Below are 18,004 nucleotides of genomic sequence, written 5' to 3' on the forward strand. Positions count from 1 at the left end.
ATGTGAAGCTTTCAAAGCCTTCAGCCGAGTTTCCATCTCCTCTTTGGGGATTCCAAAGTTGTTACACGGGAATCTGCCTGAGACACATTTTGTCTCAATTCACCTATCTCTTCCGAGCAGGCTCTATGCAGGTTGCCAATGAGTCCAGAGCAGCCCTGAATCCAGTGAGCATGTTTTTGAGCTGGGAGGAAGTGTAAACAGGACACACAGAAAACCATTGGGGGTGATTTACTAAAAATGGAGAGTGCAAAATCTGCTGCAGCTGTGCATGGTAGCCAATCAGCTTCTAACTTCAGCTTGTTCAATTTAGCTTTGACAAAAAATAAAAAATAAAAACTGGAAGCCGATTGGTTTCTATGCACAGCTGCACCAGATTTTGCACTCTCCAGTTTTAGTAACTCAACCCCCATTGTTTTTTGTGTGCTCTTGTGGAGAGCTGCCTTTTTCATATGCAAAAAAAAAAAAACAGCTCTTCAGTGAAGTGCGAACCAGCCCTTAAGAAACTTCTTTTAAAAATACTATTACATTGTAAATAAGTGGATAACAGAGTTCATAAAAGTAATTTTTCTAAAAGCCAGGTCATTGCCATTATTCAATAATGATCCATCACTCACCCAGCTTCTGCCTCTTGTTTTATCAAAACTGAAAAGAAAACAAACATTTTAGTCATACTACCGTACATGGTTTAAGCGAAGATATTATCAAATTATCACGCTAATGCAGATCCTAGGGCCAGTATAGACAATTATTAGTATTTGAAACTTTTGATATCCATAGTAATTTTGCTGATAAAATTATGATAGATCATTATAATTCCATATTTTGCTTAAAGCAGAAAGTTGCTCTTGATGGAATCCTACAAATGTACATTCTGTTTAACAGTCTCCATTGTGTGCAAACAGTTATTCCTATAGGTAAAAGGAGTGGCACTTGGCGAAAACATGGCAAAGCACAATCAGGACTCTAGCACATTTATGGCATTCCAGCCTGGGAGTCTGCACCAGAAGCAGCCCTGTATAGTGAAAGTCTGAGTTGGAAGACATTTATGGGACTGAATGGGACTAGCGTTTAAGGCTTAATCTTCTATGGCAATGCGAATGTTACCACAGTGTGTGAAAACACACGTTTTGTGCATTGGTACCCTGCCAACAAATGAGCATTGCAGCACAGCACTGCACACAGTAACAAACTATTGTGTGTTGTTATATGCACTGTTACAAATAAATATTACATGCAGCTTTGCTGATGTGTTAGGCAGCCCATACCTTACAACAACGCAGATGTGTGACCCCAACGTTATGGTTTTACATTTTTTATGTTATGCAATGGGGGTCTTGCCCACCTATTGGAAAGGAACATTTTTAAATTACACTTCACCAATAGGTTTTCCCTCACTCAAATAACATGCCTAGCCAGACAGCTCAAAATCTCATTGTTAAAATATAACTAGTGGAAAAACTTTTTTTTTTTTGTTGATAGGTTGAAGAGGAATTAGAATACCTGTAAGGTTTTTATTGCTGCCTGTGCCCCCGTTACAGAGATTCACATGCCCTATTTGTCATGTTTACTGTTGTCATTGAGAGTGAAAGTGAAAAAAAATCCTAAATTTTGGGTTGTCCCCAGAACAGTAATAGAGGGGAAATCTTCCAAAGTAGTTCTGCTGACCCTAGTGACAACCAGGGATTCCCTTATATTGGAGGAATTTCCTCTCACTTCTTGTTTTGGCTATGGGCCAGGGAAATCAAGCAAAGTGAAATCTTCCAAATGGGACTCAAAAAAATCTGACATGGGTTATAACCCTCCCTAGTCGAAAATGAAAACGTTCTGCCTTTATTTCTTTTTAAAGTAAAATGCATCAGTCAGTAATTTGCAAAAAAAAGTGAGATACAGCAAGAAAAACAAAACAAAAGGGAATATAAGTGGGGATCCCTGGAAATTGTATTAATTCTATTATGTTTACCTTACTTAACCCCTTTACACCAACAGTACGCATATTTGTGGCCTCACTGAACTAGGATTTTTTCCGTGAAGCTGCATATATGCATATCTGTCTTTGTGCTGGGAGTGCCCTGCACGGCAAGAAGTAGTGCATGTGATTAACCAGACTCTGTGCAGATCACTTACCCTCCAGTTCCTCGAAATCTTTGGGCTTGGTCCAGCGTGATTCCTTGGTCTGAGAATTATAATAATAGGGTTTGCCTGAATCCGATTTATATTCCTTCCAGTTACACTGTGACAAGAGAAGCTGAAAAAAAAAATAAAAAGCAGTTGCACTACTGTAATTTTATTTAAATGTACATATACAAAAGGTCTGAAAAAAGTAAAGAAACTTGCATGTTCCTTCTGTGCAGTGTGTGTGTAGTAATATATGTACATAGGGGCACCTATATTTGACCATCACATACAGTATCTCACAAAAGTGAGCACACCCCTCACATTTTTGTAAATAATTTATTATATACTTTCATGTGACAACACTGAAGAAGTGACACTTTGCTACAATGTAAAGTAGTGAGTGTACAGCTTGTATAACAGTGTAAATTTGCTGTCCCCTCAAAATAACTCAACACACAACACACTAAACCGCTGGCAACAAAAGTGAGTACACCCCTAAGTGAAAATGTCCAAATTGGGCCCAAAGTGTCAATATTTTGTGTGGCCACCATTATTTTCCAGCACTGCCTTAACCCTTTTGGGCTTGGAGTTCACCAGAGCTTCACAGGTTGCCACTGGAGTCCTCTTCCACTCCTCCATGATGACATCACGAAGCCGGTGAGAACTTGCGCTCCTCCACCATTCGTTTGAGAATGCCCCACAGATGCTCAATAGGGTTAAAGTGATTGTAAACCCTCTTTTTTTTTTAACTACTTCAGCCCCGGAAGGATTTACCCTCTTCCTGACCAGTGCCTTTTTTGCGATTCGGCACTTCGTCGCTTTAACTGACAAGTGCGTGGTTGTGCGACGTGGCTCCCAAACAAAATTGACGTCCTTTTTTCCACACAAATAGAGCTTGCTTTTGGTATTTGATCACCTCTGCGATTTTTATAATAAATATCCCCCAAAAATATATAAAAAAAAATTTTTCCCTCAGTTTAGGCCGATATGTATTCTTCTACATATTTTTGGTAAAAAAAAAAATCACAATAAGCGTTTATTGATTGGTTTGCGCAAAAGTTATAGCGTTTACAAAATAGGGGATAGTTTTATGGTATTTTTATTAATAATTTTTTCTTACTAGTAATGGCGGCGATCAGCGGTTTTTATTGTGACTGCGACATTATGGCGAATATGTCGGACATTTTTGACACATTTTTGGGACCATTGTCATTTGTACAGCAATCAGTGCTATAAAAATGCAATTCCTGTGTAAATGACACTGGCAGTGAAGGGGTTAACCACTAGGGGGCGGGGAGGGGTTAAGTCAGTACTAGGGATGTGTTCTAACTGTAGGGGGGATGGGCTGTGTGTGACACGTCACTGATCTCTGCTCCCGATGACAGGGAGCAGAGATCAGTGACACTGTCACTAGGCAGAATGGGGAGATGCTGTTTACATCAGCATCTCCCCATTCGTCCTCTCCGTGAGGCGATCGCAGGTATCCCCGCGGTGATCGAGTCCGCGGGACCCGTGACCCGACTCACGGCAGGCGCGCGCACGGTGGAAAATTTAAAGTAACGTACAGGTACTTTGCGCAGCTGTGCCATTCTGCCGACGTACATCTACAGGAGGCGGTCGGCAAGTGGTTAAAATAACAAACATGTCATACTTACCTCCACTGTGCAGCTCGTTTTGCACAGAGTGGCCCCAATCATCCTGTTCTGGTGTCCCCGCCAGCGCTGGTAGCTCCTCCCTGCATCAGATAACCCCCTAGGAGAAGCGCTCTCCCAGGGGGTTACCTTGCGGGTGCGCTCCCGAGTCCAGCATTCGGCGTCCATAGACACGAATTCCGGACTCGGCTCTGCCCCCGGACACCCGAGTCATTGGATTTGATTGAGAACAGCGTGAGCTAATGGCTGTGCTGCTATCAATCTATCCAATCAAGAGCCGGGAAACCCGTGCAGAGAGGGACAGCGTGTCTCCGTTGAGGGAAATACGGGGCTCAGGTAAGTAAAACGGGGAGCTGGGGGGCCGGCCACTGCCAGGTTTTCTTTTCACCTTAATGCATAGGAGGATGCATTAAGGTGAAAAAGTACGAGGGTTTACAACCCCTTTAAGGTCTGGAGACATGCTTGGCCAGTCCATCACCTTTACCCTCAGCTTCTTTAGCAAGGCAGTGGTCATCTTGGAGGTGTTTTTGGGGTCATCATCATGTTGGAATACTGCCCAGTCTCCGGAGGGAGGGGATCATGCTCTGCTTCAGTATGTCATAGTACGTGTTGGCATTCATGGTTCCCTCAATGAACTGTAGCTCCTCAGTGCCGACAGCACTCTTGGAGCCCCAGACCATGACACTCCCACCACCGTGCTTGACTGTAGGCAAAACACACTTGTCTTTGTACTACTCACCTGGTTGCCGCCACACACGCTTGACACCATCTGAACCAAATAAGTTTATCTTGGTCTCATCAGACCACAGAACATGGTTCCAGTAATCCATGTCCTTAGTGTGCTTGTCTTCAGCAAACTGTTTGCGGTCTTTCTTGTGCATCATCTTTAGAAGGGGCTTCCTTCTGGGATGACAGCCATGCAGACCAATTTGATGCAGTGTGTGGATATGACGCTGAGCCCATAGACTCAACTTCTTTGGTCGACCATGGCAAGGCCTGTACTGAGTGGAACCTGTCCTGTTAAACCGCTGTATGGTCTTGGCCACTGTGCTGCAGTTCAGTTTCAGGGTCTTGGCAATCTTATAGCCTAGGCCATCTTTATGTAGAGCAACAATTCTTTTTTCAGATCCTCAGAGAGTTCTTTGCCATGAGGTGCCATATTGAACTTTCAGTGACCAGTATGAGAGAGTGAGAGTGATAACACCAAATTTAACACACCTGAGACCTTGTAACACTAACGAGTCACATGACATCGGGGAGGGAAAATGGCTATTGGGGCCAATTTGGACATTTACACTTAGGTGTGTACTCACTTTTGTTGCCAGCAGTTTGGACATTAATGGCTGTGTGTTGAGTTATTTTAAGGGGAAAGCAAATTTACACTGTTATACAAGCTGTACACTCACTACTTTACATTGTAGCAAAGTGTCATTTCTTCAGTGTTGTTACATGAAAAGATATAATAAAATATTTACAAAAATGTGAGGGTGTATTCACTTTTGTGAGATACTGTATGTTAGACCAAGCTTACCTCTTAAGTGTGTATAAGTGTCCATAATGTGTTTCTCAATCCTGTTATCTTACTGCAAGTCTACAAGAAAGGTCTGTTTGTAAATGAAAAAAAAAAAAAACGCTCTGCACATTCTAATAAATTATGTGGAATTCCCAAAATACACCTAGTAGGTAACATAAACGAAACCATCAAAGTTTAAGGTCACATGAGGAAACTCAAAAGCAGCATCATTTAACATATGGAGAGCTCTCAGAATTTCCTAAAGATACTTGAAAAAGAGGATAAGGATCAGAGGATAAAGAAAAAGAAAAAATATAACAGAGATTTATCAGATTACCAGGGTAATGTTTTTGAGTGGCAAAAGAAAATTTTGGAGGAGCAGTCCAATCAAAACAACATTGAAATGGATATTTCCTCACAAGGTGTTGGAGGGGTTATTGGTGTGGGGCAGCGTTCCATCCAGCCTTTTATACCTAACCCTTCTAAAAGAGGTTTCCCTAGTGGTAAACCACAGAGAGATGGAGGGCACAACCCCCACCAATCCCCTCAAAGTATCTATGGTGCCAATAGAGGAGCCACCTTTCCACAGGGGCATTCACAGTCCTTTGGTCCCCCTAGACTTAATCAGGTTCAAGGTCATGGGCCTTATTGCTCTGTTCCGCCACCATGGAATAGAGGTCACCCCTGACAGGGAGAGGTCGTGGATACCAAGCCAATGGTCGGGGGCGAGGTTACAATACAGGTTACTCTGACTGGTGGAGACAGGGTTCTAGTGTGGAGTTTGGCCAGGAATCTCCCTATTACCAAGGCCCTCAAGGTGAGGGACCTGAGTAGAAATTTAATGTTCCCACACATAATAACTTTTTTCCTCTCAGAGATAAGAGTGGACCTGAGGGGGATTATAACCATGGTAGCCCCCAGTATTATCAGCAAATGGAGGGTGCCAAACCCACCTCATCATACCAACCCTTTAAAAGTAATACACCCAACCGAGGACGCCTGTCCCCCAGGGCATCAAAAGGCCAGTAGAAAAAGGCAAGGAGTTAGAGGGGGGAGGCGTTTACGAACAACAAAAAAGACCCAAAATGTAGCAGGTAGGGTGATATTTAATCTTAGCACTAAAGTGCTAACAGACCCTGGAAAAGTGGTCTAGGATAAAGGCCTCAAATTTGTGCCACCCAGGAGTTTGGATACATTTTAGCCCTATATGGATGTGCACAAATTTGTAAGAAAATGAAATATTAAAAGATATCTGACCATTAACCCCATTAAAGATAATAGGGTGTGGCTATACGACTAACCTTGAATCATATCCATTGAGAAGCAACAGCTACTGTTTGAAAATCGCGCTGCATAACTGTTGACAAACTCCGCGATCTCATTAGAGGATATGACAGTGTATATAATGCTTTATCTGATGTTTTAAATTGTAAGTGTACTTGCTACAGGGGGGGTGAGATATTGAATACATTTTATCAACGAGATTACGCTATGGAGCTCTTTATTTTCCCCTTTCCACATGAATGAGCTGACCTTGACAGTGACCCGATCCACCTGCTAGCAACTAACCGTCATTGGTGTCCCTGAGATGTCGGCCAACACAAGTCCACGAGTGTCTTATGTCTTCTAACCTGCTACGGTCTGGTAAGGAGTGAATCTATAGGGGGGATCTGTTACCTCAATCCTGCATATATATTGGAGACAGTAGGAGTCTGTTTGCACTTGGACAGTGTTTCTCCTGCCTGATTTATTAACAGGGATATTACATATTGCATATCGAGAAAGAACTTTGCAACATTGTCACCAAGTTTTTTGGATGTAACATTTGTTTGGATAAGACTTTCTGACCAGTGAAATTAAACAGCGCCTGTGAGCTCACCGTGGGAGATTATTGCTGGTATCTGCAGTGCTGCCCTCACACGATCTAGGTTGTGTGTACTGTTTACTATTCACTTTCAGCTTGCTTCTAGCAAGTTTTCACGGCAGCAACTCAATCTTGGTCCCTTAAATTGGACATACATCACAATATGCACTTTACTTGCTATTTTTAATTTATTCTTGATCCAGGAGCGCTCATTATTTGTAGTCGGTTGTTTCAGGGTACCTACAATTTTATATTTGCCAAAGATAATAGATTGGTGACTACTGAGTTTCTTCACTCCGGGTGGTCCAATGCTTCCTTGTTTAACCCTCCTGATGCTTTGGCACCATCATTAAAAGTATTCAGGGATGTTATACTTAGAGATCTAGAACAACTAGAGATCAAAAAGGCTAGGAACACTAAGGTACTACAGGAAGGCCTGGACTCCTTGTGCAGTAATAAGGATCTTGTTGTAAGGCCTGCCGATAAGGGGGGTGGGATTGTGATCCTGGATAGGGAGGATTACATGACCAAAATGTATAGGATAGTGGGAGATTGCAATACCTACACTCCACTCCCCTCTGATCCAAAACTTAAATACCAGAGGGACCTAGAGAGGATTATGTCTAGGGGCCTTGAGGCTGGTATTTTAAATAAAAAAGAGAGTTTGTTTTTGGTGCCTAAGGTGTCACAGACACCAACCATTTATTACTTACTAAAGATTCATAGGAATCCTGTCTACCCCCCGGGACGCCCAATTGTTAGTGCCATAGATTCAATCACATCCCGGGTGGGCAGATATATTGATTTTTATTTGCAACCTTTGGTCCGTAAAATGTCCTCATTCATCAAGGATTCACGGCATGTTATTAATTTGCTCTCTGAGGTTACTTTAAAATCAGGTGTAAGGTTGGTGACGGCAGACGTCACCTCCTTATACACTGTAATCCACCATGATTTGGGGTTTGAAGCAGTGAAAGGTTTTTTGGATCGGGATTCCGAACTTCTGGTGTGCGAAGTGTCCTATATAATGCACTACTAGAATATGCAGTCTCCCAAAACTACTTCTGGTTTGACGATCAGTTTTTTCGTTAAGACAGAGAGGTTGCAATGGGGGCCAAGTATACCCCCAGCTTGGCCAATCTCTTTATGGCCAAGTGGTAGGAGGATATCATCTATGCCCAGGATAGACCTCAATTAGCCTTGTGGGCAAGGTATATTGATTACATCCTCCTCCTATTGGATGGTGATAGATTAGAACTACAGGCATTTTTTGCATCCTTGAATGTCAACCATAGGGGGCTACAAGATGAGCCAATCGGCGATTAATTTAAATTAAATTAAATAAAGCACAGGGTAGACACAAAGATTACAGTCGGTAGAACACAAATTAGTGCATATAATAAAAAATGCCTGGTAAGAAGGAGTTGTACAGTAAAACAGGTCTTATAGTGGGACCCTCAGAAGGGACAAACCCAGGTAGGTAGGAACATACATGTAAGTTTCCAGAAAAACAATATGAGAAACTGGCTCTGGAGATGCAGAAAACAGACTCAAAACAATCCGAGTGGGCACCCTAGCCAGCTAGTTGCGCCAAAATGCACATACACCCTTGGCAGTAAAATACTAATCATTAGAAAGGACATGCACAACTGTCTGCCAGCTCAGGAAAACCTTTGAGAAATAAAAAATAAAAAAATGTGTGAAGGGGGGGGGGTTTGGTCGATGGAGAAAAGTGGGAATTTGGGACTGAATTGACTGTGTTCACAGTAGGCAAAATAAGATTACCAGGTATGATTATATATCTTCCCGGAAGTGGCTTTTGCTGCTTCTAGAAAGGTAGGAACCACAGACTCAGAAATCCGTCTATTCTTTAAGACCTGGATTTCAACAGCCATGCCATTAAAGCAGGACTCAACAAATCCCAGGTGCCAGGTCGCCGGTTGCGACCGTGCCCTGGAGTTCTGCCACTGTGGGGGCCCCAAGAGCCTGCACTGTAGCTCCCCAGTGTGGTTGCTGGCTGCAGGGCTCTGAGTGTCTCTTTCACACATGGACGAGCGAGGAGAGAGAGCTAATCAGCTTCTCCTCCTCCCGCCCTCTCCTTCTGTGTCTGCCCAGCCCATACTCTCCGGCAGTGCTATGCCTCAGAGAAGGGGATGTGTGGACAGGAAGTATAAAGCCCAGCAGCCAGAAGAGGAAAGCTGCAGTTGCCTCTCCGTCCATATACTGTGAGTGATGTCTCCTTTCTTCCGCACTTCTCTCTCCTGCTTCTCAGTGAGTACTCTAATGTAAGAGGGACTCAGATGTAAGGGTTGCTCTGCGGACTCAGATGTAAGGGGGGCCCTGTGGACTCAGATGTAAATGGGAGCTCTGCGGACTCAGATGTAAGGGGGGCTCTGTAGACTCAGATGTAAGGTGTACTCTGCGGACTCTGATGTAAGGGGGCTATGCGGACTCTAATGTAAGGGGGGCTCTGCAGACCCAAATGTAAGGGGGATCTGTGGACTCAAATGTAAGGGGGGCTCTACGGTCTCTGATGTAAGTGGGGATCTGCTGACTCAGATGTAGGGGGCTCTGCGGACTCTGAGGTAAGGGGGGGTCTGCGGACTCTGATGTAAGGAGGTTTGGCAGACTCTGATGTAAGGAGGGCTCTGAGGACTCTGATGTAAGGGGGCTATGCGGACTCTAATGTAAGGGGGGCTCTGCAGACTCAGATGTAGGGGGTGCTCTGTGGACTCAGATGTAAGGGGTGCTCTGTGGACTCAGATGTAAGGGGGGCTCTGTGGACTCAAATGTAAGGGGGGCTCTACAGTCTCTGATGTAAGTGGGGATCTGCTGACTCAGAGTAGGGGGCTCTGGGGACTCTGAGGTAAAGGGGGGGCCTGCGGACTCTGAGGTAGAGGGGAGCTCTGCGGACTCCGATGTAAGGAGGCCCTGCGGACTCAAATGTAAGGGGGCTCTGTGGTCTCTGATGTAAGGGGGCTCTACAGACTCTAATGTAAAGGGGGGCTCTGAGGACTCAGATGTAGGGGGTGCTCTGTGGACTCAGATGTAAGGGGTGCTCTGTGGACTCAGATGTAAGGGGGGCTCTGCGGACTCTGAGGTAAAGGGGGGTCTGCGGACTCTGAGGTAAAGGGGGGGTCTGCGGACTCTGAGGTAGAGGGGAGCTCTGCGGACTCTGATGTAAGGAGGTTTGGCAGACTCTGATGTAAGGGGGGCTCTGAGGACTCTGATGTAAGGGGGCTCTGAGGATGAAAAAAGTTAGGATCCAATTTTTTTAACCCCTTCGTGTCTAAGCCTTTTTCTGGCACTTATTGCTTACAAGTTAAAATCAGTATTTGTTGCTAGAAAATTACTTATAACTCCCAAACATTATATATTTTTTTAGCAGAGACCCTAGAGAATAAAATGGCGATCGTTGTAATATTTTATGTCACAATTTATTTGCGCAGCGACCTTTCAAATGCAACTATTTTGGAAGAAATACACTTTCATAAATTAAAAAAACAAAAAACAGGAGGACCTAAAAGCCATATTGCGAGGAAGTTTTATTCAAATAGGGGCTCATGTAAAGAAGGAACCCGCGGCTATAGTGGCTGCAATGCAAAAGCTTAGAAACATGGAAACCAAACACAAACTCGCTCCAACGGTGGAAACTCTCACAGAGGTCTCCACAGCTCGGTCACACCTGAAGGAATTGTACGGGGCCTCAGCTCGTACATATTGGGACAAGCTGGCCTTTCATCAATATCAATTCCAGGATAAGTGTGGTAGGCCATTGGGCCCGCTCCTTACACCCAAAATACTCCTCTACTTTTATTTCCCATGTCCAGGCCTTGTCCGGAGAATCAATCACAGCACCTTCTAAGATAGGCCAGACGTTCAGGGATTTCTATCAGTCCCTCTACAATCTACCTTCTGAAGAGCCTACGAGCCTCTCCACATTAGCAGCTGATAAAGCATCTTATGTCACAGAAACTGCGCTCCCTACTTTAGACAATGATACTATCGAAGATCTTGAGACACCAATTTCTGCAGACGAAATCGCGAGAGCTATAGCTGCCACACCATCTGGTAAGAACCCAGGCCCCGATGGCTTTACACCTAAATTCTACAAAATTTTTACTCCCATTCTTACTCCCTTTTTAAGTAAAGAGTTCAATTCTTTATCAGAGGGCCCAACGTTTCCTCCACAAACACTCAAAGCTCACATCAACCTAATACCAAAACCTGACAAAGACCCTACATTGTGTACAAATTATAGGCCCATATCCCTAATAGGTGTAGACCTGAAAATATTCGCCAAAGTTCTGGCCAATAGAATGCAACCATTGATGCCCAGTTTGACATACCTGGATCAGGTCGGGTTTGTAAGCGGATATGAAGCAAGGGATAATACTTTGAAAACTCTTCTCCTAACTGATTACGCTCATACTCACAATATTCCTCTATGCCTTTTAACAGTCGGTGCGGAAAAGGCATTCGATCAGGTCTATTGGCAATTCCTTTTTTTGTCCTTGATGCAAATAGGGTTGGGCCCCCACATGCTACCATGTAAACAGCTCATTATCCCCCGCGTTTTCTATACATAATGGGACACGACAAGGTTGTCCTCTATCTCCCCTCCTATACGTCATTACCATGGAAAATTTGACCATAGCCCTGCAAAATAATCTCAATATTCAGTGTCATGGTGGGCCCTATACATACTAAATTAGCATTATTTGCGGATGACCTGCTGATGTTTGTGACCCAACCATATTTGTCTCTGCCCTCAAGTATTGACTTCAGGAGGTTTGGATAAATTAGCAACTTTAAAGAAAACCAGCAACTCAACAACTCTCGACAACATTTCCTTTTAAGACCGGTTCCACCTCTATCCTTTATCTGGGAATCCACATACCCACTGATGCATCTCAGCTGTTCTATAGGAACTTCACTCCCCTGCTCCATAAAGCTCAGGCAGATTTATCAACCTATATATCCAGACGACTTTCTTGGCTAGGTAGGGTGAATGTCCTGAAAATTGATATTTTTCCTAGGATCTTGTACTTGTTTCAAACAGTTCCTATACACATACCTTTATCATACTTCAAGAAGATCCGCCAGATGTTCTCAAAGTTTACCTGGAAAGTGGCCTGTCCTAGGATACGTTACAAAACACTTTCCCTAACCAAGGTTCAAGGGGGGGGGGCTAGAGTCCCAGATGCCTCTAATTACTATAAGGCAGCAGTACTCACACGTATACTGGATTGGTTCCACCATCCCTCGTCCAAACTCTGGGTACAATTGGAAAGCCATCTAAATTTGATCAATCTCTGCGCTTTACCGTGGACATCAGCTGTCCATCTGAAGGGCTCATTGCTTCCTAGCGACTTTACACAACGGACAAAACTAATCTGGGAAAGACTAACATCTTCAGGAGCCATATCCAAGCCATTGGGACCTATGACTCCCTTATTTGGGACCCGGCCTTTCCACCGGCCTTGCGTGGGACGGGGTTTGGACCTTGGCGAAAGGAGGATCACCAGCGACTTGCCCAAGTCCTTCGAGCAGACCTGTCTTTAACCGCAGACACCTCCTCCTGATATCCAACACCATGGCTTCAGAGACAACAAGTGATATCCTATATACGCACTCTTCCCTCTTTACCAGATATCCTTTCTGACTTGCCGGAATTAGAGGAAATGCTACTACAGAACGATCCCCCAACTCATGCAGTCTCCCAACTATATACCTTGCTACACATCTCGTCCAATCCCGACCTCCTTTCATACACGCAGAAATGGGAAGCAGAGTTGTGGCACTCTATTTCACTTATGGATTGGCAAAAATGCTTCATCCTGAAGCATAAGCTATCTCTAGCCACTAAGACTCAAGAAAAAGAGTTTAAGTTGGTGACTAGATGGTACAGATGCCCTTCGACAATACAACATATCAATCTGATGTTGCGAGACACTTGTTGGCGATGCTTGACATCCAGAGGTACCTTGCTCGACATATGGGGGGATTGCCCTCCTGTAAGGAAATTCTGGCAAAACCTCTTTGATCTGTACTGCAGACTGATGACGACATCTATCTCACCCTTACCCGAGGTAGCTCTCTTATCTATGCTCCTAGGACCTCTCAAATTGGCAAAAAAAGATGTGCTGCGACACTTCTTGGCTACGGCTAGAACAGTAATCCCCAGACACTGGAGATCAACGACCATGCCTTCCCTGGGGGATTGGGCCACTGAAGTGGACCGTACTAGAGATCTAGAACATCTGTTGGCACAGGAAACTGGAAAAGATGAACAATTCTCTATCACCTGGACTGCGTGGTCCATAATCCGATAGTCCTCAGAATATACCCGTGGGCTAACAGTGATCTACGCATTGGCATATGAACTTAAAATGATGCCCCTAATCACACAGACGCAGCAAAACCCTTCGTGACTTCCTCGTACAAGCGGATCCCAGGCACAAATACGCTAAAACCATACCGCAAATTTCCCTGAAGACTGGCTGCTACAAATGCCACAATTGCAACGTTTGCAATTCCCTTATATGCGGCGAACATTTTATGCACCCCCCGTAGGGGTAACCGCTTTCGCATAAGTGAGTACCTGAACTGCAACACTGACTACTGCATTTACATCCTTAAATGCCCATGCACACTCACTTATGTTGGCAAAACAACTGGCCCTTTCAAAAGGAGGTTCCAAAAACACGTTTCATGCTCAAGTCCTTTGATAAAGCACAGGAGGGTGAAACATGTAAGTCACGGTCACCACAGCTACTTTGAGCTTGCGAACCACCAAGCTTCCTGGTACTCCCCGTTTCCGGCCCTGACCCTGCCTCCCGGCTTCCGGATTCAGTGCGCGCCATCCAGAGCGCCCTCCAGCACGCCAGGTTCCAGCCAGCCTGATCAGCCAACTTGACCAAGGTCGTTCAGAGGCACGATCTACAATACACCTCCTGGATCACAGCGAGTTTGATATCCGGAATACAGCCACTAAGTGTACCTTAGAGAGCAGTGTCTCTCCACCTCTATTTTTCTCCCTGCATATTGAGCCATTGGGTCTGACAATTAGGATCGGAGCTTGGAGCACACTTGCTGACTTTAACCCCTTGTCATCTGGAAGTCATGGTGGTATCGTATATACTAATTTTCGGATTACTTCAACCACGATAATGAGTAATTTTATCATCTCATTTTTTCATTGACAGTTGTTTTTAATTTCAAATCTCAGCATGCATCCAATAAATGAACTTTATTGATTATACCATCGGGAATAGTTCTTTACTACTGGTCCCATTGAGCGCTGCATTTTTGTTTATTTTTGTTGTCTACTTTTCTTCCAGAAGTTTGCAGCTGCACTGGTGTCCAGCTATTCCTTGCATAATTGTTATGACATGACAAAAGTTTCTAATGCCAGTTTTAGCGCTTCAGAACTCTTTTTGTTTTTGGAGTGTCCCTTATACTCATTTTCTCTGCCTCAGCCCTGGTTGACATTGGTGCGATTTTTTTTAACAGAAACGTTTTTATTAATCTCCAGCGGGAGATGATTTTCACTGCATTATACAGTTAATGAACATAAAGAAAAGGAAATAAAATCAAACAGATGACATATTGACAGATATTACAACAAAGTGTAAGACATAGTAACCAGCATGTTATTTACATGTGTTTCTTAGTACATAGCATCGGTAGTACGTTCTTGTACAAAAGGAGGTAGGGTTGTCTTTAATTCAAAGGATAAGATGTCATAGGTATGAATAGTCCTATCCTGTACCAACCATATTAACAATAATGGAATTTAAGGGGTTCCCTAAGGGGGTGAGAGGAGTGGGGGGAGACACCGAAGGTCCCGAGCATGACCTGCCCAGCTGTACAAACTAGGACAGAGTGGGGTCCTCTCGCATCATAAACAGGATTTTAGCTGTCAGCCCAGGCACCCCAAATCTTCTCGAACTTTTTCGGGCATTTACGACTCATATATGTAAGCTTATAAAGTGGAAGGGTAGAGTCAATAAGCTTTCTCCACTGTGCAACCGTCGGGGGCTCCGGCTGCTTCCATTTAGTTAGGATGGCCTTCTTGGCATAGAATGAGGCATAGAAAATCAGTAACCTTTTGTGAGTATTTGTGGTAAGAGTGTCACAGACACCAAGTAAGAGGACACGGGGATCAAGTCCTATGGCTAAATTCCCAATCGAGTTGATACATTGCACCACTTCCCTCCAGAATTGTTGAATAAGGGGACAAGACAACACCACATGGAAGAATGTTCCTACTTCCGTATTGCATTTTGGACATTTGTCAGAGTGGGTGGGGTATATACCTCGGGCCCCAGAACACGACCCCAGGATGGCTGCCTCTAGGTTAACTGAAGGGTTATTTCGTGACTGGGTGAACCACCAACGTACTGTTACCAGCACCGCCGTCCAGTAATACTGTTTAAAGCACGGCAGTGCCAATCCGCCTGCGGAGAGGGGAAGTTGTAGAACAGTTTTAGCCACCCTAGGGGTCAGTCCAGCCCAAATAAAGGAGTTGATCACCTGGTCTAGTTTTTGGAAAAAGGAGTTGGGGATGGGAACCGGGGTATTTCTAAAGACATAGAGAAATTTGGGGAGAAATGTCATTTTGAGAAGGTTAATCCTCCCTACCGGTGTTAATGGGAGGGACTTCCAGGTCAGGCATCTTCGTGTGAGTTCATGTAGAATAGGGTAAACATTATCCGTTAGGTAACAGGAAGGCTCCTTCTGTATTTCAATGCCCAGATATCTGAATTTAGTGGCCGACTGTAGTGGTATATGGGAAGGAGGAAGGAGGGGGGGCCAGGACAATGGGAAAAGTATGGATTTGGTGCAATTAATACGTATCCCAGAGAAGGACCCAAACAGGTCAACAGGGAATTCGAGGCATCAGGGAGATAGAGGAGGGCATCATCTGCATATAGGGAGATTTGTTCCCTCAGCAGGCCCACCTCCATCCCCTTTGTGGCCGTAAATGACCTAATGAGGATGGCCAGGGGTTCGATAGCCAGGGCAAACAGTCCTGGAGACAGTTGACAGCCCCGTCTAGTTCCCCTGTGCAGAATAAAGGGGGCGAGAGTGTGCCATTAGTTCTGACTCTCGCAGTGGGATTGGCATATATTAGCTTTATCCACGAGATAAATTTGGGCCCGAAATTAAACCTCTCCAATGCTCGCCAAAGGAACTCCCATTCGACCGAGTCGAAAGCCTTCTCGGCATCTAGGGAGGCAACCACCCCAGGGGAGTCCGTGGCCACCGCGTGGGATATGTTCATATACAACCAACGCAAGTTAATGTCTGTACCTTTCCCTGGCATGAAGCCCATTTGGTCTCCATGGACCAGGGAAAGGATGACCGAATTAAGACAGTTCGCCAATATTTTAGTAACTATTTTAGCATTAACATTAAGGAGTGAAAAAGGTCGGTATGATTCACAGAACTCAGGGTCCTTACGTGGCTTAGGGATCACCACGATCACAGCCTCCGACATAGATGGGGGAAGACATTGATCTTCTAGCATGGGTAGTAAAAGCTCATGGAACTGTGGGGCAAGGGCTTCACTATTAGTCTTATAAAATTCGGCCGGTAGACCATCTGGGCCCGGGGTTTTGGCAGGCTGGAACGATGAAATCGCCAGCTGCGCTTCTTTAAGGGTGATTGGTGCATCTAGTTTAGCACTGTTAGCATCTGATAAGGTAGGGAATTCTATCTGGGCCATGAAGTCCTGTAGCGAATCTGGAGTATAGTCTGCCCTGAATGTATATAAACGTTCATAGTACTGTGCAAATCTAGCATTTATGTGGACAGGGTCTGCCTGTATTTGTTCCCGGTCATCCTTAATATTCGCAATGTGTGCCACAGTGGATCGCCACGTGTCATCCTTAATATTCGCCATGTGTGCCACTCCAGCAGCCTGCCCGATCTCTCCCCCTGTGCGATAGCTGAAGTTTCCGAGTCGCAGTGGCTTTCAGCACCAAAATTTCACAGTGGAGTGTTTGGAGTGCAGCAGCATATGTCCCCGCATCTCTGGTAGTCACATAGCTAGACTCCAAACTCTGGGCTCGACTCTCTGCCTCCTCCAGGGCAAGCCTTTTCCTGACCTTGCTATTTATCGCAGAGTATTGTCCCCGTGTATATGCCTTATAGGCATCCCATAGCATTGGAGGAGGGGTCGTTCCCTTGTTCTGTACCCAGTAAGTGTCCATCTCTCCCGCAACCTCAGGGGCTACACGCTCATCAGTTATCCAGAAACCTGAGCGTCGTCAGAGGCTAGTGCCTACCGGCGAGTCTGTGTTAAGCTGTAGAAAAAGGGGCGCATGATCAGAGATGCCACGTGGGAGGATTTTAACCTCCTGGGTGTGTGAGAGTAAGGAGCCGCTAACATAAAATAAGTCTATTCTAGAGAAGGAGGCGTAAGTAGCCGAGTGGCAGGTGTATTGTCTTTCTTTGGGATATCGCCACCTCCACACGTCACTGAGGCCATATTCATCTGCCCATCTTAACAGTGGGGAGTCAGGGGTTACATCAGTGCCAAGTTTATCCATACAGGGATTGGGGGGCATACTGAAATCACCAGCCAACAACACAGCCGCAGTAGGATACTGAGCCAGTATAGGGGTCAATTTATGAAGGACAGCCAGGGAGGCTGGAGGTGAGTTATACAGTCCAACTATGACTAGTTCCATCCTGTCACACATAGCATGAATAGCAACATACTTCCCCTCGGGATCCAAATGGAGATCCAGGAGGGTGAAGGGTAATGATTTGTGGACCAGGACGCTGACTCCCCTGGAGTAGGTGGAATGGGTAGAATGATAATAGGATCCCACCCAGGGCTTCTTTAGA

At 44.8% G+C, this 18,004-nt stretch overlaps 1 protein-coding gene across 6 annotated transcripts in view; it reads right to left on the minus strand.

The window, feature by feature from the left end:
* PRPF40B (pre-mRNA processing factor 40 homolog B) overlaps positions 1-18,004 on the minus strand; it is a 136,450-nt gene that overhangs the window by 57,642 nt on the left and 60,804 nt on the right. For all 6 annotated transcript variants that reach the window (XM_073614097.1, XM_073614098.1, XM_073614096.1 and 3 more), the window contains exons 9-10: positions 2,125-2,245; positions 615-642 (exon numbers count right to left, since the gene is read on the minus strand). In XM_073614097.1, coding sequence (XP_073470198.1) covers positions 615-642; positions 2,125-2,245 — 149 coding nt within the window. The remainder of the gene's footprint in view (positions 1-614; positions 643-2,124; positions 2,246-18,004) is intronic.

The sequence above is a fragment of the Aquarana catesbeiana genome, linkage group LG02 (genome assembly GCF_042186555.1).
Source record: "Aquarana catesbeiana isolate 2022-GZ linkage group LG02, ASM4218655v1, whole genome shotgun sequence".
NCBI classification, from domain to species: Eukaryota; Metazoa; Chordata; class Amphibia; order Anura; family Ranidae; genus Aquarana; species Aquarana catesbeiana.